A 23,505-nucleotide genomic window follows, 5' to 3' on the forward strand; every position below is an offset into this window, starting at 1 on the left:
GGGATTGTTGATTATAGGCATCATCTCAACATTTGCCATGGAAAAACACACTCTCGGGAATCAGCCAATCAGGTGGATCCTGACAGTGGTCAGTCACCATTCAAACATTTAACAACCCTACTTATCATTCGCCGATTCGAGGGGAAACCAACATTGCTGTAGACCTCTATAGCCAGATTTGAGAAAGCAGGGTAGTGTGGGTGGCTCCGTCAGTAAAGCAACAGCACCACCTAGTGTAAATGGCTCTGAAACACTAATGCAAAACAATAGCACTGGCATTCAACCGACACTACAAGACATGATAAAAATGTGTCGGAATACAATGCAACTGAAGCTTTTCAAATGTGTTTTATTGTATCAAGACATAGGCTATTACCTTACATAATGCATGCACTTGAAACAATCAGTACAAAGTTAAATATTTTCCCAAATTAGCCTGGTCCCAGGTCTGCATGTGCCCTCAGAGAGTGTGATTCAAAATACTAGCCAACTCAGATTCCAAGGGATTTGGCTAACTGCATATACTGTATGTGATGGTGTAAATACTGCGGCAGCATGGATTATTGAATCAGAATATGACCCACTTTACTCCTGGCACTCATTTATTTAAGCGTGCCCAACAGAGTAGACGTTTACATTGCAAGACTGTTTAGCATAACAGCGAATCAGATGTTGGCCAAAGCACATTTGGGACTCCCGAGTGGCGCAGCGGTCTAAGGCACTGCATCTCAGTGCTAGAGGCATCACTACAGACCCTGTTTTTAATTCCAGGCTGTATCACAACCGGCTGTGATTGGGAGTCCCATAGGGCGGCGCACAATTGGCCCAGCATCGTGCGGGTTAGGGTTTGGCTGGGGTAGGCCGTCATTGTAAATAAGAATTTGTTCTTAACTGACTCGCCTAGTTAAATAAAATAACAAAATACAGATCTGCGATCAGGCTTGGTGGCAGTATGTTATGGTTTTTCTCAATCGTGTACAAGCAATTTTTGGATCCGTGTTGAAACGTATCTTTAGCAGGTCAGCAGCGATCAAATGCATTTACTAACGTTATGATCATTTTCTTGTCTTTGTACCTGACTTGCGTATCTTAGACCACCTTTTGCAAAACTTTAAATACAAATGTCATCAGTGAATACAAAATGAATTGTAGTCTTTATTTCACAGAATATTAACAAAAATGTATTTTTTTCATCCGAAGAGAAATGTGTACAACACTGTTTCCGGCAATGAGTAAATACTATCGCACGGAATTCTATTTCAATCCCATCAGTGTCCTACCATGTACAATATCGTGAAAGATCTAAGTAATGGGGACTAATTTATATGATTTTGTACAATATCGCTGACATGCAGAGTGAAGTTGGGTTACTTCTAAGTAAATCATCTCCAACATTGTGACCTTCCATTGTAGAGCTTTGGTGTGGATTGAGGCTATACATTCATATCAGTGGAGTTCCTCCATTGTATTCACCTCATTGCCTATCATGTGCACCAATGGAAAGTCTACAAAACTATGAGCAAACCAGCCTATGCATTGAATACAAGGAATTAAGATTGGGATGATACCAATGAATGAATCCTGCACACAATGTGCTTATTTTAAAAACATTTAATGTGTATGAAATATGCATAAAAGGAGTAATCGCACATAATTCTGCACCTTTCAATGGTTGTAGGCTAGTACCAATTTTGATCATGACTTAGTGACTGCAAATAAAGACTAACTTTCTGTTTTGTCTGCTTGTACTCCAGAGATGAATATGGTTGCATTAATGTCTTTGCAGGCAGTCCTGTTTTTTTAAATGAATGTAATTGACTGCATCATAGTTAAGAATGTATTAAGAAAGCAATTACATTTACTGTTCTGCGAAAGGCCAGAGTCGTCTTGTGGACTGTTGTAAAAATCGACAACATTGTTCCAAAGACGCTTTTACGCGATTGTGAAAAAGTATACTAAATAAATACACTTTTTACAAAAACACATTCAGTTTATTTTCAGAGATGCTGGCTTGCAAATAAAGGTGAGTAAGTCCATAGTCTTTCCAGTTCTTTCTTTAAATTTAATTTGTAAGTCGCTCTGGATAAGAGCATCTGCTAAATGACTTAAATGTAAATGTTTAAAGACTATTAAAACGCTTGATTCATCAAGGCAACTCGCAAGTGCTTTTCCATATAGCTCCACTCATACTAACCAGCTATGCACATTCATAGCCAGATTTCCGCATTAGGCATACTGTAGTGATTTGATCATTGATATCAGTATTTGACACAGGTTTCAACGCCACCGTCAACCTTTAGTGGCAAGCAGCACACAGTGCGGCAGAGGCACCTCTTGGGGCACGGTCAGCATCATAATGGTGAGGTGTGTGGAGGAGCTCTCAGACCTTCATAAAGAAGGGGTCTGTCCCAGAGCTTTACTGGAAAGTATGGTCTACACCCCGCTCCAGTGTTTCCTTCTGCTGGTCTTGCCACTGCCTCAATAGGGCTTGCCACTGCCTCAATAGGGCTTGCCTCCAATGGCAGCCAGTATCTCCTGGCGCTCCTCAGCAGTGGGCATGTCAGGCTTCACGCCGTCTCGTCTCCTATTCACCATGATGTTGTGCTGAAAAAAAGAACAGAAAACACTGGAGTCACGTCGATTTAAGTCCATAGGCCCTGTGATATGCACTGATTTGGGACATTTAGGGGCGGCACGCAGCCTAGCGGTTAGCAGTTGAAATCTCAACTGATGCAAAAAATTATAATAATTGGGTGCCTGACGTTTTGCCCTTGAACGAGTCACCTAACCCCTTACAATTGCTTCAAGGGCGCTGCACCCTCAGGGTGGTTGTGTGTCTCCTGGGGGGTGTGAACATAAAGGAGTATTTCCAATCTCTGGAAGTTAATGGACAATGAAGTACATATTATAATGCAGATGGATAGATGAACAAAACCAGAACATTACCAATTATTTTGTAGGGCAGCTCCATGCAAATGGCTACTTTCCCAAGTCTGCAATGTGGGTGTCCTGGAACACAGCCACCGCAAATCCCCATCTCAACCCAGTTGCCGTAGACAGAGGCTTGTTAAGGGGTGGGTTCTTGCCTTAGACCGCTGCGCCACTCGGGAGGCATTTCATCACAGTGCTAGAGGAGTCACCACAGATCCAGGTTTGATCCCGGGCTGTATCACAACAGACTGTGATCAGGAGTCCCATAGGGTAGCGCACAATTGGCCCAGCGTCTTCCGGGTTAGGTGATGGTTTGGCCAGAGGGTCTTTACTTGGCTTATCAAGCTCTAGCGACGCCTTGCAGGCTGACCTCTAGTCAGTTGAACGGTGTTTCCTTCGACACATTGGTGCGGCTGGCTTCCGGGTTAAGCGGGCGGGTGTTAAGAACTGCGCTTTGGCAGGTCATGTCTCGGAGGACGCATGACTCAACATTCGCCTCCCGAGGCCTTTGGGGAGTTGCAACGATGAGACAAAATCGAAATTGGGGAGAAAAGGGGGGTAAAATTAAATAAAAAAAATTAAAATACAAATAAAGTGGCCTCTTCAGCAGGTGCTAATCAATTATGCTGATTCCATAGTTTAAAGACTGGCACAAAATAACTCAACAGGGAGCGAGCTTTGAATGCAGTGAGTCATTCTGCTGGTCCTTCCAATTTTAGTATTAAACATTCCCTTTGGACAACCTGTAAATTTGAATTCTTCATCTTTGCCTCATGTTGGCCTACATGTGTAACCGATGTGAAATGGCTAGTTAGTTAGCGGTGGTGCGCGCTAATAGCGTTTCAATCGGGTGACGTCACTCGCTTTGAGTCCTGAAGTAGTTGTTCCCCTTGCTCTGCAAAGGCCGCGGCTTTTGTGGCACGATGGGTAACAATGCTTCGTGGGTGTCAGTTGTTGATGTGTGCAGAGGGTCCCTGGTTCAAGCCCAGGTTGGGGCGAGGAGAGGGACGGAAGCTATACTGTTACACATGCAATACTTAATATCTATTTTAGATCTCTCACCGCATTAGGCTACATTAGATTGGCACTCATGGATTGCGCCAATGCATACTCACCCAGTATTTTCTGCAGTTTTTGTATCTCAGAAAATACGCAGAACACATGTTCTTATCATAGTTATTGGCATCCAAACATTTCTGAGAGCCATCACTTTCCTGGAAAAGAGTAGTCATGTGGTTGAATTCGACAGAAATGACATTAACATTCAAACCAGTATAGATCTCAAATGTAGTAGGCATAATCTCATTCAAACATGTAGCCTGCATACTAATACATACTTCAATGCATGGGTTTATATCTTTACTTCGAAGCTTGCGCACGTTTTTGTCCATTTCTTGCTGCGTCGCTGAAAAAAAAACAAAATGTGCAATACATTGAAGTCGATACATTGTCTCGTGCAATTAAACAATTTATTTGATCACGGTTGGCTACAATAAAACATACAAGGTCAGGGATGGAACCATTGACCTATGTATTATCAAGTGCGGCAACAATGACTGGATAAATACCAGGTACAAAAAAAAATATATATCATAATTTCAGGAACAGCAAACTCATAGCTGCACCTTATAACGTTGTTGCTGCAGCTCGAGCTACATGATTGAACGTCAGAGAAGGCGAAACGAGAGTGTTTACGCCGCTCAAAATCTGTCCACGAAAATAAGACCACGAAGTAATTTTTTTGCATGGGAGTCAGTGTCGAATTTGTCTAACAAAAAAAATGTAATCGCCAATTTCCTACTTGAGGCTTATTTGATCTGATATAAGTTATGTTGTTACGAATGCAGTGACAGTGAACGCACGTGGCATTTTGGCAAAAAAAAAAAAAACGACTTTAAATCGGAGTTGCGCCTGTTCACACGCATTTCTGCCCTCTAATTGGCTGGAATGGTCCCACCTGATCTCGCCTACCTTCCATCTTTGTGGACATATTTCCATTGTTACAGCCGTCACTCGACTATCTTGTCAATATAATAGATAATCTTCGTCATTGACCTTCGAATGAGTGAGCTACCTACTGAAACTATAGCAGCTAGCTAATAAAAAATAAGCCCGCAAGAGGGCTAACGACGCTTTCTGCTAACCGATGTCACAAAAGTGACACTGCAAAGGCAAAAGGTTACCTCAAAAGTTGTGTATGACTCTACCCCAAGTTGTCTGATAGTGCCGCAGCTAGCATAGCTAGCTAACCAGCCAGGAAGCCGAATTGTTTGATAATGATATTTTCATGCGACAGCGAACCTTTCGCAAATCACTGCGCTTCGAGTTTGGTCAAATCTAAACGACTGCCCTCCGCGTGCCGCACTTACTTTTCTTGATGTTATGTGGAACTCTTTGTTGAATGCGTGTGCATCTATTCCCTCATGTCAGTTCGAACGTCATTTAATAACATCGCACTACGATGTTCATGACGTCTGCAACAAACTGACAGCAAAACTGACCAACAGGACAAAATACAGGAACGACGACAGGGTACTTTTCAGTAAACTGACAGATTGATACACCAATAGGACGGTTCTAATGACATACTTAGTACACCTATTGTTATAAATAAAACCAAAACGAAGTCAATGCGATTGACAGTATCACTAGCGAGTCCGAAAATTGAACTTTATTAAAAGGGACAAACAATGACACTGAAATATAAAAGTGACAAGACGTTACACAAATCAAAAATAAGAGGTGGGAGGGATATTGAGTAGGCGTGGCCAAAATGTATGTTTGGTTGCATCGCAGCGCATATACACAATGGCTGCTGGAAAGAGGGGAAAGCAAACAATTTTCAGGCCCGCCGCGTCTAGCAGAAAATATGAGAAAAAAATTATAAAAAATTCGGAAAATAGTTGAAAGTCAAGAAAAACTCCGTAGAAAGGATGTTAAGGCTCCTGGGGTGAGTTTGGCGTAATTTAAGTAAATTGTTACGGAGTTCTTGAATTAAAATATCGGGGTTATTCAAATTATGAGAGAGGGGTGAGCTAGGGAAAAAAGTTTGTGTTAATCAGCACCCAGTTTGGGACCTCAGAGGAAACCAAAGGAAGACAGAATTATTAAGAAAATTTAAATAAATTGTGTCATTAGCGCTAGGCATGTCACGTTGCGTGATAGTGAATGTCAACAACCATGGGAAACAGTTGAGTTGAGAAAAGTTAAGAAAAGTTTAGCAATTTTGTTTCGTTTAAGTTTTTCCTGAATATAATAACAACAGTGCTGCGAGGACAGCCGACGGGAACACACGCGCACTTAAATATATCTAAATTATTTAAAAATGCATGCTGTGCGCATACTGTTTTTATTTTTACTCACATGAAGGCTACACCAGAAAACACTGTAAACATGCCCTTATCGATAGAAGCATTTTGCCGAAACTTGAAAATACGAAATTTAATAAGTGAATTGTGATTTTATTATCTCTGTATTATGTCATTTTTTCATCCAGAATGTAGGCCCTATAGACAGAACACGTCTTTGACTAAAATCAGAGATGACAGTGCAACTTTGAGTTAGTTTAAATAGACAAGTATCGAAGAGAAGAAGTTGCTTGTCAATACCATAAACAACCAAAATGGAGGGAGAACTGCGGGCAAACTAATTAGGCGATGCTAAACATTTGCTTATGCATGTGTTCATGTCCGTCTATTTTGTACAGAGAGTTATACTAAGTTTAACAACATGCATTGGATGATGTTACAAGCTGCTGCTATGTTACATCAAAATCACGTCCCATTGACTTTGATGCGATTAATTAAAATGTTTATATTTGCAGGTTGCTTATATTATCAAATTCAGATTGGACATGATGATCAGTAGCATTGCATGTATGATGCACTGATATAGTAGGCTATCTGTTTTTTTGTGTCGTGTATAAAGCTATTCCCAGGTTATTGTTAGCCATAGCATTGAGCCCCTGCTATCTGACTGGTGCTGCTCATGGCTATAGGACGCACGAGGAGCCTATAGCAACATGGCAGAACCTCTACAAGTGAACTCGAGATGGGTTCACACTGCTGTTTGGCTTGGGTTTTACAGTCATGTAGGCTATTGGCCGTTTTGGGGAGGTTTCTCTTGAATGGCACAATTGCGCTATGGATTTCCTATTGTGCATGTTCAGCCAATATGTTGATGTTGTCTCCTATTTAATAACTATTTGGCTTATATGGTGAATAGCAAGATGCAAAAAACCTTGCTTTTGAAGTGTGTGCTTTGCTCTCCTAAATTGGTTTTCACATGGTGACAAGTTTTGCATCTTAAAGAGAAAGGCTTTCCCCTGCCTTCTCGTTGTATCATTTTATGAACGGGTTCGATTGGCATTTACATGACTGTAAACATGTCAGATGCAGCTGTACATTTTTTTTTTTAAAAACTTTAAATGAAATGCTAAATATATATTGTTACGTAATGTCACTGAAGTGTGTGCAAATCACTGCATTCTTATAATCTGAGTTAGGCTAACTGTGGTCCACATATTTTCCTATTCATAATGTAATAACTTGCCTATATGCATTCATTTTGGGGTGCATTATATTGTATTACAGATAAAACTTTTGTTTATTTTATGTATTTGAATAGTTTTTATTCTAGAAGCATTTGCACCAGAAGATGATGAGGAAAAAAGTAACTTTGTTTCTATAACATTTTTAATGTGAAATGTATCTAAATAAGATGAATCTGTTGCATTAAAACACTTGTTTGTTGCATTGAAACACTTGCAACTTTTATATGTCTTAGATTTTGGGATAATGCTAGTTTTTGATTAGATCTTTTAAAACTGTATAGTTACATTAAACAAATTAGGTTACATTTTCTTGTTGGTATAAGGTCGAATGGAATCAACAATTGAAGAGTTTCATTCTAAAATGGTACATAGCAATTTTCAGAAATGTTGGTTAAATTAGCTTTTATTGTTGAACTAAATCGAAGAGATTGGTGTGTTTTTTCATGATCTAATCATGGCATAGGATTGTTCAATGACAGACATGTTTTTTTTCTTCTCAAATCTATCACTTGATGGTTTCATTTCAGAGAGACGAATAGTCATGTTTGTTTGCAAAATGCCAAATATCCGCCTCACTCTCAGAGAAATAGGTAGTAGCCAATTGCGAGGTTTTACACAGTCAAATGTAACAAATAACTATTTTTTTAAAATAAAGAACTGAACAAATGATACTTTTGTGATATCATTATAAAAAAAATATGATAATTCATTACAGTAATATGATATCTGTATGTAAAACATTTACATTTTACATTTTAGTCATTTAGCAGATGCTCTTATGCAGAGCGACTTACAGTAAGTGCATTCATCTTAAGATAGCTAGGTGAGACAACCACACATCACAGTCGAATACACAGGATATGAACATCCCATTCCAGCTCAACAATGGATATATAGCGTTTTGCCCAAAAAATAAAACATCTTCATAAACATCTCAAATCTATTATACAAAATCTGAGATCAGTAATATTTTACACACACATGGACGTACCCATAAGCAATAATTTTTGATTAAAAAACTAAAATATGAAAAATTGGTGGATATAGCGTTTTGGAAATAAATTATTCAATTGGCTTTAAAGTTTTAATATTCATAGAGCATTTGATATACTTTATATCTTTACATTATTGATGAAGTGTCTTTTTCATCTGTTCACATCAGAAGACAAAAAAAAAATCACATTTTAATTGACCTATTCCAGTAATCCAGTCTCTTTTGGAATGCTGTCTTTTTCAAGGCAGATGGCCTCTGGTATTGTCTAGGTTTTATGTAAAATGTCATATTTTACAGTTTAATCATTGGTTCATGTTTGAATTTGGAGTACACCAATGGGGCTACAGCTGAAATGCTCACCAATGTAAGGTGTATCAAATACAATTGGATGATGTATATTCAGATGTTTATTTCTGTGTATGAATATCCAGAGAACAGTGTCAGAGAGAGTCATTCTGTTATCAAACTTTGCATCTGCACTGCTCCTCAAGTAAATGTGGAAATTCTTCAAATAAGTCCTTGTGCATAGAGTTGTATGGTATATTTAACTTTGCAATCATTGGTTTTAGTTTGATATACATTTTAAAGTGTCACCCTGCTACAGTGGAATTGCCCGTATCTAACATAAATGATTGAATATATGTCTATAAAGTAATGTTGTTAGACAGATAGTGAGAGGGTTGAGAAAGAGACAAACGTTTGTTTTAATGTTGCATGAAGAACGACGTTTTGTCTTAATGAGAAGCATGGTCATGTTGAGATGATTTGCAGTTCTAATCAATCCAGACATCAATGTGTAAACCCTGTTGAAATTGTAAATACCTGATTTGAACTGCTTTAATTTGTCCGTTTGTAGAATTGTGCATTGTGAGTAGAGATCACCAGAAATGGTTTTGATAATCATTAGATCAGAAAGTGTTATTATTTTATTTCGTAACATATTTTTTCAATAGCATTATGATACATGTTTATATGACTAAATGTATCGCAACCATATCACTTTTCAGTATGATTTGCTCACCTTATCATTAATTGTATAAGGCTGCTCAGACTGTTGTCCAAACAAAAATGGTTTAATGTGCGGCCTCAGAGTTTTTAAGCAAGGCTCCAAAGCGGTGACCTTACAAGGCCTTTACCATACATATAGCTTTAGAAAAATCCCCTTCACACAACATGACCTATGTATTGAATAGCGTAGAGCAAGGAAAAATGGGGAAAAAAGCATTAGCTCTATCGAAAGACATAACTATCAAGCTATGGATGCCTGCCTTAACATGCCTGAGCTTGGCATTAATAACCCCCTCCAATAATTGTGTACATTACAAAACATGTATGCTCTCCCCATATTCTTTAATAAGAGCTCCTGTGCACTTCCTTTACACCCTGTTTCCTGCACACTTCCCTTCCCGGCTTGCATCGGGAGTCGGGACTAGTTGCTCCGGGATGATCCAGTTTGAGAGGACATGGGTAATTAGCCATGCGGGTTTGGCAGAAGCTGCGTTCCTGTTGTTGCGGGAATGTTACACTGGAAGTCTTTTGAATTATGTCCTGATAGTGGAGAAATATCGGATCAAGAAAGATTGAATGCCATATTTAAACACAATGGCTTGATTACTTTTTTCTATGACGGATTTGATCTGGATTTTCAATCTCATAAATGTAATCTATGAATGGCCCATACAGGGTTTCTCATCAATATTGGTCTGTAATACAAATTATAAATGTATTCCCCTACTTGTAGAATGATATGGAATTGCAGTAGAACTCTTCTTACGCTTTTGAATGAGATCATGAACCTTTTTCCCTCCCCCTCTCTCTCACACACATCTTCAGGCGCCTGAGTCCTGGCGGTGTTGAGCACATAAAACTGGAGAGAGAACAAGCGTCGTTGACAGTAGGTGGGCACCGCGTCCTTGTCCAACCAGCCGCGCTGCCCTAGGGTGCCATGGCCACGGGAACCCAGGGGCACTTAGACCACGTTCCGGATAAAGCCAGGCTCGCGGCGGCCACAGGGAGGCGCAAGAGAGCGGAGGGGGGCAAGCCCAGGAAGAACTTCCCCTGTCAGCTGTGCGAGAAGGCTTTCAATAGCGTGGAGAAGCTAAAGGTGCACTCCTACTCACACACAGGAGAGAGACCGTACCGGTGCTCCCATCAGGACTGCACCAAGGCCTTTGTCTCCAAATACAAGCTGCAACGGTAACAGAACAAGCACCTGTTATCTTCTAGTAGGCCATACTGTATTCATATGTGCAACACTTACTGTAATATGTAGTTGTTATCTTTAGTAGTCTGTCATTGTATACATTCATGTATTATTTAAGTTTTAAAATCACACGTATGTGTCCTCCTGACTAGCATGCCTACATAAGCACTAAGAGTTATTGCTGAAATATAAAGTGTTGATGGGTTGTCATCTGTGTTCAAAGGCATATGGCGACACACTCGTCAGAAAAAACCCACAAGTGTACGTACTGTGAGAAAATGTTCCACCGCAAGGATCACTTGAAGAACCACCTGCACACTCACGACCCCAACAAGGAGGCCTTCGCCTGCCAGGAGTGCGGCAAGAGCTACAACACCAAGCTGGGCTTCAAGCGTCACCTGGCCCTTCATGCGGCCAACAGCGGAGACCTCACCTGCCAGGTGTGCCTTCAGCCATTCGCCAGCACCGGCCTTCTCCTGGAACACCTTAAGACCCACGCCGGCAAGTCCTCGGGTGGCACCAAAGAGAAGAAGCATCGGTGCGAGCATTGCGAGCGCCGCTTCTACACGCGCAAGGACGTGCGCCGCCACATGGTGGTGCACACGGGCCGCAAGGACTTCCTGTGCCAGTACTGCGCCCAGCGCTTTGGCAGGAAGGACCACCTGACGCGCCACATGAAGAAGAGCCACGCCCGCGAGCTGCTGAGGGTCAAGACAGAGCCGGCCGATTCGCTGGACTCACCCTTCTCCTGCAGGCTAGCCGGAGGCGTCAAGGGCGAGCTGGCCACCATGTCGACGCCGCACAGGCAGCTCCAGCTCAACCTGTACGGTGGTCCTCTGCTGCCCCAGCACCACTGCCCCACCATGCCCCCCCTGGACACAGAGCCCAACCCCCCACACCCCTTCCCCTTAAAGTACCAGCTGGGCTCTAACCTTACCTCATACTCCGTCTCCACTCTGGAGAGGGAGCAACATCTAAAGGGAGAACTGGAGACGTATCTGATGGAACTGCAGAGCGGCATGCCGTCCTCCTCGGCCGAGGGGGCTCAGCTATCCTCCGCCTCCAAACTGGAGTTAGACTCCCAGGTGGGCTCGTTGGACGAGACCTCGTCTGACGAGGCATCTCTGTCCAAAATCTCGGCGTCAGCGGGCGAGTCGCTGGCCTCCTCCTCGTTGCTCGACTTCTCACAGCTCTTCAACTTCCTGCCCTTGAACAGCCCTCCTTATGGGCACCAGGTGACAGCCGGTGGGGGTCTAGGCGGGGTCCCCTTCCCGCCAGAGGAGGCGCTGTCTCTCGTCCAGCTTCCGCCCCAGCCCCTGGATTCTCACGAGGTGACAGGGAGCGGGGAGGATGTAAGCCCCCTCCACAGCCTCTCCTCCTCCTACACTTCTAACCTGAGCACAACCACCACACTGCCCCGCTTTCACCAGGCCTTCCAGTGACACAACACACACGCATGCACACACACACACACACACACTTACACACGTACGGTAAACACACACAATTATATTCTGCAAATTATTATTTTCATGCCAGTAACACATTTTTGAATATGTCTGCACAAAACTATGACGAAATAGCACTTCTGTTCAACAGTTATGGGATTCTACACATACAGATACTGACACAGTATATTAGATGTATGGGTGTGTATCAGCACTGACATATACCACATAGCTCAAGCCATGGGATAATGGTTGACATTTCATGTGGTTAGTGTCAACAATGCTATATCTTCACCACCCTTGCAAATTCACCACTATAATGTTGATGACCAACACAGTCCATTTTAGTTCAAACAACAATTAAACATAATTAGGGTTTTGGAGTTTTACATAGAGGAATTTATTTAGGAATGTGATTGCAGTGATGTATTTCTACCAATCTATACTCTTAACTCCTTTTGCCTTGGAGTAGATTGAACCTAGTATGTCGATTTAACCATATTTTCATATAGAACTTTTGTGTGATGTTGAATGTCCTCACCGCTAACCATTTTTTAAATGTCTTTATCTCTTTGTTTTGTTTTAAGATTTATAGCAATGCAATCATATGTTTTTAGACATAAGGTACTGAAAAGCCCCTTGTGGAATGTAGTGTGAGAATCATCCCTGTTCCCCATCAAAACCAAAGTCAACCAAATATCGACTGAGTTGCCAGGCAGAATAGTGTCATGGTATCGCTGATGGTTGTAAATGTTGCTGCTGCCTAGTAGTTCCCCTATAGGCCGATGGGATAACTCAGCTATAGATTGACTAAGTTGTTCTTCCTCATTTCATTTTATTTCATATAAAAGGGACAAGATAATATACCATTTTTATGGCAAGAATGTAATAGTAGGCCTGATTCCATTTCGGTCCCTAGCCCTTCGCTGCTTCATACCCCTTGGTCAAAATTGCTAAAGGACCGAAATGGAACCAGACAGTAGAAACAACATTAAAGCACTGCCACATAACTAGGGTCAATTTGTCTTTCCTCATTCTACCGGTTTTAGTACCGGATATGAGGTTAGAAATAGTTTGGGGAGCTATAACTCAATCATTGCCTGGCTACCCAAACTCCTAGCTCCAGCCAAACGCTATTGGCCTGAGCACCTCCCTGACGATTTCTAGAATGCAAACGCATTCTAACCATTCTGATTGGTCCCAGAAACCGATGGGTTGGGCCAGAGCCAGAACACACGTGATTTGAAATTTGATTTAAAGCGGTGTTTAGAAAATTGGTCATTGGCTTTGATACTCTGATTGGTTAAAGATGATCCAATTGCTGATGATTTTGTTTTGTACAACAGCCCTCATTTTGATGTCACCACAAACAACTTCAACGATGGCAGTCTCAGAATGAAGTATGTAGCGAACATAGAGCAGCGGAAGAATTCCGTTTGAGTCGTCAGGCAAACCCAATCATGCATCAAATCAAGGATAATGTTAGCAATATTTAATCCGCAGGAAGCAGTGTAGTAGAACCACCAGTTGCAAAGAGAAATATGTCCAGTGTGCAGTTTGAAGAGCTAGATGGGTATCTTTAAACAGGTATCGGGACACTTTGTATGAGTATGCTAAGGTTTGTGTGAGCCTACATCACGTGTTTGTGTTTCCAGTCAAGGGCTAGTATGTGATTGCAGAGGAGAGGACCCTCACGTAGAAAATCTGGGAGGCTGTGTAGAGCGGTCAGAACAGACCTGCCTGTTGCAACTCATCTAGGTGGTGTGATGGATTAGTCATGTCTGAATATGTGAATGGGAGATTTGTGCCTCACACACGCAGACATTCAGAGTAGTGAATGCAAAAGCACTTTTAATGTAATATGTGACACATTGCTCATTCACTCAGAGCGAAGGGATGTCCCAACTTTACATTTCAAGTCAGTATCCAGTAATCCAAGATTATCTTCAAGGCCCATAATGCAATTACAATATTTTGTTTTTTATTTTATTTATTTTATTTTGTGTTTTTTTTATTAACAGGTAAATACAATATTACAGCCAGCCAGATTCCTCTTGTTATACTATTCACAAAGAAGGAACCCTCTCAAATATCAGTATACTGAACAATGGCAACCAGCATATCAGCTCAGTACAGAAAATGCTTCTCTACAAATGCTGAGACAGAAACACAGCTACTTTAGCTTACCAGTCCCTGAAGTAGCCACTTAGCGCCAATTTAAACAGTTGTTTTGACATTGTAGGTAAGGTTTAGATAAAGTACTGTATTCTACACCTCTGCATGATATGAACTTGGCTGGAGTTCATACTTGGCCGCCACGGTTGAAGTGTTCATGAAGGATTTGGTTTTTAGTGTCTCTAAATGATCTTGTCAATGTTGTACGATGTGTTGTATAGTGCTGTATGATGTAGAAACTAGAGGAAAATCCCAGCAATGATGAAATATGGATGACTGGTCTGGTCTGGTCAAAAAGTGACATTCCCAGAATTGTCTCTTAGCGAGATGCTGTAACACTGTGCTGAGAGACACTGACCCTGCTGCTGTCAAACAGTTCCTGAACAACTACAGTGCAAGTCAAACATTTGGGCACACCTGCTCATTCAAGGGTTTTTTTTTTTTTTCACAATTTTCTACATTGTAGAATAATAGTGAAGACATCAAAACTATGAAATAACACATGTAGAATCATGTAGTAAGCAAAAGTGTTAAACAAATCAAAATATTTTTTATAATTCAGTTTCTTCAAAGTTGCCACCCGTTGCCTTGATGACAGATTTGTACACTCGTGGCATTCTCTCAACCAGTTTCACCTGGAATGCTTTTCCAACAGTCTTGAAGGAGTTCCCACATATGCTGATCACTTGTTGTCTGCTTTTCCTTCACTCTGCATTCCAACTCATCCCAAACCATCTCAATTGGGTTGAGGTTGGGTGATTGTGGAGGCCAGGTCATCTGATGCAGCACTCCATCACTCTCCTTCTTGGTCAAATAGCCCTTACACAGCCTGGAGGTGTGTTGGGTCATTGTCCTGTTGAAAAACAAATGATAGTCCCACTAAGTGCAAACCAGATGGGATGGCGTATCGCTGCAGAATGCTGTGGTAGTCATGCTCGTTAAGTGTGCCTTGAATTCTAAACAAATATCCGACAGTGTCACCAGCAAAGCACCATCACACCTCTTCCATGCTTCAAGGTGGGAACTACACATGCGGAGATCATCCGTTCACCTACTCTGCGTCTCACAAAGATACGGCAGTAACTCTAATGAACTTATCCTCTGCATTAGCAGTAACTCTGGGTCTTTCTTTCCTGTGGCGGTCCTCATGAGAGCCAGTTTCATCATAGCATTTGATGCTTTTTGCGACTGCACTTGAAGAAATTTTCAAAGTTCTTGAAATGTTCCGGATTGACTGACCTTCATGCCTTAAAGTAATGATGCACTGTCGTTTCTCTTTGCTTATTTGAACTTTTCTTGCAATAATATGGACTTGGTCTTTTTCAAATAGGGCTATCTTCTGTATATCACCCCTACCTTGTCACAACACAACTAATTGGCTCAAATGCATTAAGAAGGAAGGAAATTCCACAAATTAACTTTTAACAAGGGCCACCTGTTAATGGAAATGCATTCCAGGTGACTACCTCATGAAGCTGGTTGAGAGAATGCCAAGAGTGTGCAAAGCTGTCATCAAGGCAAAGGGTGGCTACTTTGAATAATCTCAAATATAAAATATATGTTGATTTGTTTAACACTTTTTTTTGGTTACTACATTATTCCATATGTGTTATTTCATAGTTTTGATGTCTTCACTATTATTCTACAATGTAGAAAATAGTAGAAATTAAGAAAAACCCTGGAATGAGTAGGTGTGTCCAAACTTTTGACTGGTACTGTATGTAAAATGAAACAGCTTAGGTCACTGCCAGAATAATGTCAGTCTTTAGGAACTTGTGTACTTGGCACTGTGTGCTTGTGCATGTATGCGTGCATGTGCATCTGTAAATCTAAACGCCTATGTTTCTGCTTTGTTCAGTGATAGTGTATGGAAGATGTTTTCAGTTACAACTTAGATCTTAGTAGCCAGATCAATTCAATCCCATCATCGAAGGAATGATATTGATACCCCTGGGATGTAATGCTATGATGATAGAGTTTTGGCTTCAGATAAAAGTCAACCTTTGGCCTTAATGGATATCTAATACAGTATTTTTTTACCCTCGTTCGAGACGTGCCATTTATAGGTGTCTTTGCCTCGCTCAAAGGGAGATGAGGACCTCACAGACACCTTTCAGCCACGTTAATTTCAGTACAGCAGGGCTGACTACATGCAAGTGTGCAAATGTGCCTATAGCGTTCTGATCAATAGCAGCAACGTACTGCATATCCATTTCAATTAATCAAGTTTTACTATTTAATTCTCTCATGTAAACCATAATCAGTTTTATACATAGATCCCATTGAAATAATGATATATTAAAAACATTAGTGGGGGAACTGTTTTGATATATTTCTACTAAATCTTTAATGCTCACGTAGACCAACTCTGTAAGTTCATGTAACCTATGGGAGTGGATGTTAATTTGATTGATTATAATGACTGAAAAAGTACAGTAGCTGGGCTGTTCATTGACAGTGAGGTCCCCTTTAGGTTTCAACTTCAGCTTTATCTCCAACTTGTATGTTTCAAAAAAGACTATGCTAAGTTTGGACTGTATATCACAACCTTTCAAATTGTGTGGATGTACAATTGGTATACAGTGTTTACTTAGCTCACGCATTTAACATAATACAGACTGTCCAGCAGTGTTTTCCCTTGGAGCAAAAAATGTGCAACCTCACATTGTTTTACTCTGTTAAAAATAACCATTAAGGCAAAACACTTATTTGAATCCTCCATGTTCCTTAAAACATTTCTTGAATGGAATCAATATCAATTTAGTTTGGGCCACGGGATGTCATTGAAAGGGGAAGCTGATTGCCTGTGTAATGTTTTCAAGTGTTATGAGGTTGAGTGCTATCAATGTATCTTGAAGGTTTGTGGTTTTACATAAAATGTTTGGTAAGCCTCTATATAGGGCAGATTCTTCTATAATCGTAGCACTTTCGGAAAATGTTATGCCTTTGTTTCCTCCAGTACTTTTTTTTCTTGTTTAAAATACCTTTATTACAAAGTATAGATGTCATATTTAGCTCTTTTAGAAAAAGTTAACGTGTAAATACAATATTAAATGTTTTATTTTTTACAGGTACAATTTTTACAGTGTTTTACTATCATTAAGTGTCATTTTGCTTTACTTGCACAAATGTTCTGTGTGTCTCATTGAGGGATCTATCTGTCGGATAGTAAAGACTCTATTTTCACATCATTGCTGCCATTTCAAATATGCCACATTTCTTACCATCTATATCTATGCTGGCAATTTGTTTGACTTTTAACCCTTGATAAAGTATTCAGAGAGCTAGTGTATGTAGCTATCCCAGTATTTACACTTAAACACACTTGATTGCCTTAAACATTATTTTTTAATTGACAGGTTGGACTAAATGTATTGGAGTAACTTATAAGGCTCAAGTGCTTGGGGACACTGATATTTTCATATACTTTTTATCCCCAATATTTTACACTTTTATTGTTCCCTGATGGATGACTGAGTATCTGGTTGGAGGGGTTTCTTCAGTGAGAGACACAGACCTTTAGCAATTCATGTCAACTTTCATTATAAGCTTCAGTGGTGCCAGTGAACCATGTTGAATGTGTATGTAAGAAACACTGCAATATTGCAATATTTTGGTATTGGATCAAGCTGCTAATGGATACTTCTAAAGCTCCTTAAGGTGCTACAGACCTCTTTTCTAGTTCTTTGTTTTGTTTTTACAAAAATATAAAATTGAGTTGTATGGTCGGCATGTGTGTGCCTGGTTGTTTTCATATACATATATTTTTTGTACTGTGACTATTTGTGGCCTTGTATGGACTTGCCTGTAATGTCACATGCTTCTCTCCTTCACTTTGTATGGCGGTGTGATGGGGGAACCTTTGTCATCCTGGTGATTGACATGAAAGGGCTTGGGAGAGTGTTCACTTGTTGCCTCAGTATAAAATCAGGCTGAGATTACCTTGATGAAGATGATGATGATGAAGAAGATAATGACTCCACGATAGGGGACCCATTTTTTTAAAGGGCTAGTAGTACTTATAGCGAGGGATTTGTTCAGAGGCAAACTGCATTCCAGCCATGTTGGTTTTGTTGTTCATTGCAATGCCATCCTGTGAGAATGGACTCATGTTGCTAATCATGTATATTTTACTTAAAATCTATTTTACAAACTACTGTTGTACTTGTATAAATATAGGCAAAATAATTCATATATTTGTGTATAAGTTGTGTAAAATAGAAATTAACGCTGCAGCTTTTTATAAATTTTCTAACATTGACATCATCCAAAGAGACAGATTATTTATTATCTGGCTGAGTAACCTGATTTGTTTTCATACTACCTTGCTGCTATGAGAGAGAAGAGCTGCAGTCTTCAACTCCACTGTTATCACACAGTGTAATGAAAGCTCAATAAACATAAAAGAAGGATTCATGCAAAAGTCCACAATTGTTGGTCCATTTTTTAAGTGTGTGTCAGTATGTGTGTAAAATGAGTGCTGATTTTTTTTTTTATAGTGAAACAAGTGCATGAGAATTGTCCTGGAGTTTTAATTATTTATTCTTATTTTAATTGACTTTCTTGGTCATATTCAAGGTCTTCAAGACAAAAATCATGTATAATTAATACATTTTACTGGAAGATAAGCCTATGCATATTGAACCAATTTGTGCTTTTAGCCACTGGTTCTGTTAGATGTGCAGATCAACAAAGAAGGTTACTGACCAAAAAAATATTAATCCAATACATTTTTACATGCAGCACTTGATTTCTGTTAAATACAGTGCTCAAGGAATGACATTCAATGAGAGCAAGATTTAGCATTTCAAACATGATTGAAGTCTCTCCCATAAAAAAAAACGTGACTGTGACTTTAAATCAGAGGCAACTCCTCATTAGGGCTACCTCTTGGTCCAGCAATCAACTGATCTAATGACAGCTGTGTGAATAGACAGGCAACACGCGCAAGCTCTCGTTTTACAGCAAGCGCACAAGGTGGTCCGAACATGCCATCCCCAGTTCCCCAGACACGCTTGTTGCCTAAAGACCTTTATCCATCTCTCGATTTTGGAGCTTGCAGCAGTCCACTGGCAAAGTATTCCAACGATTCCACCCTACGAGTTCCAACTCAACGGTTTCATGGGAAGGTCGCAACCAGGCTATGGTCATCCACCATTGATTGGAAGGAACTGCAATCCATGCAGCCCATCGGATCTGGGGGGTTTGGGTCCGTTTACAGAAGTGTGTACTTTGGGGAGACTGTCGCTGTCAAAAAAGTGAAGAAGTGCGTCAAGAATAAGCTCGCCTCCAGGCAAAGTTTTTGGGCTGAGCTAAATGCAGCTCACTTACGCCATAAGAACATTGTGCGAATTATAGCAGCTACCACGTGCATACCGGAGAATTTAGAAAACGGGGACAACATTGGCACAATAGTGATGGAATACGCAGGTGAACGAACTCTCCACCAGGTCATCTACGGTTGCGCGGAGACGCTCGAAGTGGACCGGTGGATTACGTTTTCCAAAAACATTGCGCATGGTCTTCAGTTCTTGCATTCTCATGGTATTGTTCATTTGGATATCAAACCTGCCAATGTATTGGTTTCGAGGGAGGATGTGTGCAAGATTGTTGACTTTGGCTGTTCACTGAAATTGGAGCTCGGGGGGGATCGGTCCAGCCCCCAAATGAGTCATGGCGGGGGCACCTACACCCACCGAGCGCCTGAGCTGTTGAAGGGGGAAGACGTGTCTCCAAAATCCGACATCTACTCCCTTGGCATCACTCTTTGGCAAATGATCACCAGAGAGCAGCCCTATACAGGCGACAGGCAATATGTTTTATACGCAGTAGTTGCATACGATTTACGCCCCTCGGTCACTGATGAGTCCTTCAAGTCACACCATGGGGACCTTTGCCAATCCATTGTGTCCAAGTGCTGGAGCAGTGAACCAAGCTGGAGACCAAGCGCTCAAGATGTCATCACAGATCTGGACAAGATCCAGTCCGAACATTAACCTTTTTATTTGTCATTTTCAAGCCAGCCTATTCATGGTATGATCCGTCAGTTGTGTCCATACATTTTTAAATTTACGCACAGCTTTTACGCACAGCCAGTTATAGACTCCCATGTTGTCTTACTGAATTTAAGTGAATTGTGAAAGGCAAGCCCCAATGGGACACCACAGATTAGTTTGATGCTGTAATTCTTGTGCCAATTCTGCTTCAGTGTGTTTATAACACATCCTACCTAATCTTCTCATTTTTTAAACGCAGAACCTCTTGAACGATTTACATTTCTGATAGTGAAGTCGGTTTTGCTCTGTGGACTAGATTGTTTTACTTGATTTATAAGGATTTAATGTTTCCATGTCAAATAAATATTAATGTCAGCCTCAGTCTGTGCATGTAACACACTTGAAATGTATGTAATGTTTAGATATTTGAGATTTCATTAAACGTCCTTGATTCGTACTGGAATGGTTTTTCTAGTATTGTAACTGCATTAGAGTGGGATGACTTCTACAGCGTCAACAGAAACAGCTTAACCTGTTTTGCTCATGTTGAAATCATTTGTTTGGTAATTGTGTGTTTAGGCTTACACTTAGAAACTAACTTAAGCGGACTGATCTATGGCCTAACCTTCAACAAAATGTATACAACTGTGTGTGTCATGTCTCAGAAGAAAATGGAACCATTTGTATTTTCGTAAGGGGAAAAAAGATCAACATTGCTGCAAATTTACCTGATTTTAGGCTATGAAATTGCTAGTTGAAGATGGTTAAAACAGCAGAACATAAAAAGCAACAGCCCTACATAGCAGACAGCAACACAGGCAATAATCACATATCAGTCAAGGCAGAAAAGTTTACCCATGTTGGCCACAGCACCATACTCTAGACAACAGAGAAACTACAGGCTTCTTCAGGTGGAAGGTAGAAAGCTAGGTCCCTTGGAAGAACTGACTGATTATATTTGAAACAAAAAAATACACACCGTACATTTTAAAAACTTTACAGGGATAACACTAAGGCAATTATTTCCATTGTGGTCCAGTGTGTTACATTACATAGAAACAGACATGACATTCCTCCGTAGAAAACACGGATAATAAAGTCTCTGTTATATTCAAGTCTTCAAGGGAGTAGAGGCGGACGGGTGCCCTTTCGAAATATTCGAACTGGGCCTTTCGGGGTGATTTGGTTCAGATACGCCTCCTTGGTGTTCAGGCTATTCTATTGGCACAAAGGTCACGTGGTGCCCGGATGTAGTGTGTATATATACGGAAGCAGGCCTCTTTCATTCCCTTTCGCGAACAACTGACGTTCCTGACTCACCGCTGTTCGCTTGGAACTTACGAATAAGTCGGTCAGGAATATAAAGAGAACATGGTAACATTTTATTTCTTCAACTATACGCAAACATCTTCATATAGCTAGCTCGCAATGCGAAGACTGTAGATAGACGAGCAGTCTGTTAACGTTAGTCGCTCTGAATCCGGGCAGTTGCACGTGTAGTTGCTAACTAGCCAGTGAAGATGGCGGGGGTAGGTAACTATTCTTTTTGGATGGCTTTCTGCCAATTTAGTGGGTCGAATCAGAACGTTGAACTTGTTCTGAGTTGTCTTGACGTGACGAGGTATAGTTGGGTCGTTTCTAAATGACTCGAATAACAAGTCTGACCCAATTCCTGATTTTAGGCTTTATCTTGTTGGCTAACTAACGAACTAACGTTAGCTTGTTAGCTAACAGGACATTTCACTCCCTTTTCATTATTGCTTTCCCCATATGCCAAAAAGCTGTACACGAATGCTTGGCTAACGTACTTTAAAGCCTAAAGTGTAGATGGCTACTACGTCTTGATACCAAACCATGACAATGTAGCTGCAAGTTAATATTTCAGTGAACGTTAGAATCAATAGTTAACTAGTACTATGGTGTATGTCTTTGCATTTTATATTGGCTATTGAAACAGCAGGATCTATCCCAGTTGCTGAAATTGTCTTTCATCGCTCACTTCATTTCTGGAGTTTGGATTTAGAACCGTCAGAATTGGTTACAATACATGCGTTCATTAATTCAACACCAATGGCTATGAGGATAAAAACTTACTATGACATGGCTAAAGCTATGACATTCTGATTCATAATACGCTATTCTGAGCCATGACTACACATTTCAACCACACATTCAACTTAGTTGCCCTCTTTATTTTCCTTTTTTAATGCGTGATTCTGTCATTGCACCTGTAGGCGTTCAAGGACACCGGTAAAGCCCCTGTTGAGGCTGAGGTTGCCATCCATCGCATCCGTATCACCCTCACCAGCCGCAACGTCAAGTCTTTGGAGAAGGGTACCTTCACTTTAAATACTGCTAACTTTGTCAATATCGTTGGCTATGAGGATAAAAACTTGATATGACATAGCGAAAGCTATGATAAATTGATTCATAATACGCTATTCTGAGCTATGTGGACCCATTGATGACACATTGAAGTGCACGATGTCCCTTTTTTGTTGTTGACATGCTGCCCTTTTACTTAATGTTCTTAGTATGTGCAGACCTTATCCGTGGAGCTAAGGAGAAGAACCTCAAGGTGAAGGGACCAGTCCGTATGCCCACCAAGGTATGTACACCAGATATATGTAAATATATACAACGGTCTTTCCCGCATCCTTGACAGCCTGGGACTCCCATCTGTGGTCTACCCTGGGTCTCTATAGAGGTGATGCCAAATCAATGACCCTTCGCTTTCTGCCCACTCCCCAGTGGTGGCTCTGATTGAATAGGGGACGACATTAATATTTTTTCAAATAAAACGATGACTAAGGGTACCAGGTGGCATTAGGCTCCAGGGAAAGGTGTTGAAGTTGTGCTTGTGTGTTGACTTAATCAAAATATTTAATGACACTTCACCTCACCATTTGATGGGTGGTATCCTGTTTTATTTTGTTTTCTCATGTCCTTTCAGACTCTGCGCATCACCACCAGAAAGACACCCTGTGGAGAAGGCTCCAAGACCTGGGATCGTTTCCAGATGCGGATCCACAAGCGTTTGATCGACCTGCACAGTCCCTCTGAGATTGTCAAGCAGATCACCTCCATCAGCATTGAGCCTGGTGTAGAAGTTGAGGTCACCATCGCTGACGCATAAGCTGTTTTGTACCCCATGCAATAAAAGCTTTAAACATAATTGTGTGGATATTGAGCGACGCTTTTGTAAA

The 23,505-nt window shown here is 40.8% G+C and overlaps 4 protein-coding genes and 1 non-coding gene across 7 annotated transcripts; 4 read left to right on the forward strand and 1 right to left on the reverse strand.

Moving 5' to 3' along the window:
- Nucleotides 1–1,142: 1,142 nt before the first annotated feature.
- Nucleotides 1,143–5,391, reverse strand: chchd7 (coiled-coil-helix-coiled-coil-helix domain containing 7). 2 transcript variants are annotated; one of them, XM_014180601.3, is made up of 4 exons: nt 5,115–5,298; nt 4,269–4,336; nt 4,047–4,145; nt 1,143–2,604 (listed from the first exon to the last, which is right to left on the reverse strand). In XM_014180601.3, exons 2-4 carry the CDS (start codon nt 4,320–4,322, stop codon nt 2,500–2,502), a joined length of 258 nt encoding a protein of 85 aa, XP_014036076.1. In that variant the 5' UTR covers nt 4,323–4,336; nt 5,115–5,298; the 3' UTR covers nt 1,143–2,499.
- A 360-nt stretch (nt 5,392–5,751) lies between these two features.
- plag1 (pleiomorphic adenoma gene 1) lies at nt 5,752–18,726 on the forward strand. Its single transcript, XM_014180986.3, has 3 exons — nt 5,752–5,881; nt 10,311–10,673; nt 10,904–18,726. Exons 2-3 carry the CDS (start codon nt 10,423–10,425, stop codon nt 12,120–12,122), a joined length of 1,470 nt encoding a protein of 489 aa, XP_014036461.2. The 5' UTR covers nt 5,752–5,881; nt 10,311–10,422; the 3' UTR covers nt 12,123–18,726.
- A 507-nt stretch (nt 18,727–19,233) lies between these two features.
- mos (MOS proto-oncogene, serine/threonine kinase) lies at nt 19,234–20,902 on the forward strand. The gene has a single exon (XM_014180987.2). It carries the CDS (start codon nt 19,292–19,294, stop codon nt 20,297–20,299), a length of 1,008 nt encoding a protein of 335 aa, XP_014036462.1. The 5' UTR covers nt 19,234–19,291; the 3' UTR covers nt 20,300–20,902.
- Nucleotides 20,903–21,601: 699 nt separating this feature from the next.
- rps20 (ribosomal protein S20) lies at nt 21,602–23,474 on the forward strand. 2 transcript variants are annotated; one of them, XM_014180600.3, is made up of 4 exons: nt 21,602–21,828; nt 22,534–22,633; nt 22,834–22,907; nt 23,253–23,474. In XM_014180600.3, the coding sequence occupies exons 1-4, from the start codon at nt 21,820–21,822 to the stop codon at nt 23,433–23,435; spliced, it is 366 nt and encodes a 121-aa protein (XP_014036075.1). In that variant the 5' UTR covers nt 21,602–21,819; the 3' UTR covers nt 23,436–23,474. The 2 variants fall into 2 exon arrangements, with proteins under 2 accessions (XP_014036075.1, NP_001134315.1); NM_001140843.1 differs by having other exon boundaries at nt 21,602–21,673; nt 23,253–23,472.
- Nucleotides 22,371–22,450, forward strand: LOC123731583 (small nucleolar RNA U54). The gene has a single exon (XR_006762791.1). It is a non-coding gene; the product is annotated as a small nucleolar RNA U54 (small nucleolar RNA).
- Nucleotides 23,475–23,505: the final 31 nt, after the last annotated feature.

Source organism: Salmo salar, chromosome 29 (genome assembly GCF_965601325.2).
Source record: "Salmo salar chromosome 29, fSalSal1, whole genome shotgun sequence".
Lineage (NCBI taxonomy): Eukaryota > Metazoa > Chordata > Actinopteri > Salmoniformes > Salmonidae > Salmo > Salmo salar.

Bases quoted from the DNA above. Each gene is read 5' to 3' on its own strand.
- rps20 (XM_014180600.3), top strand. The intron at 22,634-22,833 runs GTACCTTCACTT...TAATGTTCTTAG, and splicing joins CGTCAAGTCTTTGGAGAAGG to TATGTGCAGACCTTATCCGT. The intron at 22,908-23,252 runs GTATGTACACCA...ATGTCCTTTCAG, and splicing joins CAGTCCGTATGCCCACCAAG to ACTCTGCGCATCACCACCAG.
- mos (XM_014180987.2), top strand. From the start codon at position 19,292: ATGCCATCCCCAGTTCCCCAGACACGCTTGTTGCCTAAAGACCTTTAT.
- plag1 (XM_014180986.3), top strand. From the start codon at position 10,423: ATGGCCACGGGAACCCAGGGGCACTTAGACCACGTTCCGGATAAAGCC. The intron at 10,674-10,903 runs GTAACAGAACAA...CTGTGTTCAAAG, and splicing joins TCCAAATACAAGCTGCAACG to GCATATGGCGACACACTCGT.
- chchd7 (XM_014180601.3), bottom strand. From the start codon at position 4,322: ATGGACAAAAACGTGCGCAAGCTTCGAAGTAAAGATATAAACCCATGC. The intron at 4,146-4,268 runs GTATGTATTAGT...ACTCTTTTCCAG, and splicing joins ATATAAACCCATGCATTGAA to GAAAGTGATGGCTCTCAGAA. The intron at 2,605-4,046 runs GTGAGTATGCAT...TCTTTTTTTCAG, and splicing joins AAAACTGCAGAAAATACTGG to CACAACATCATGGTGAATAG.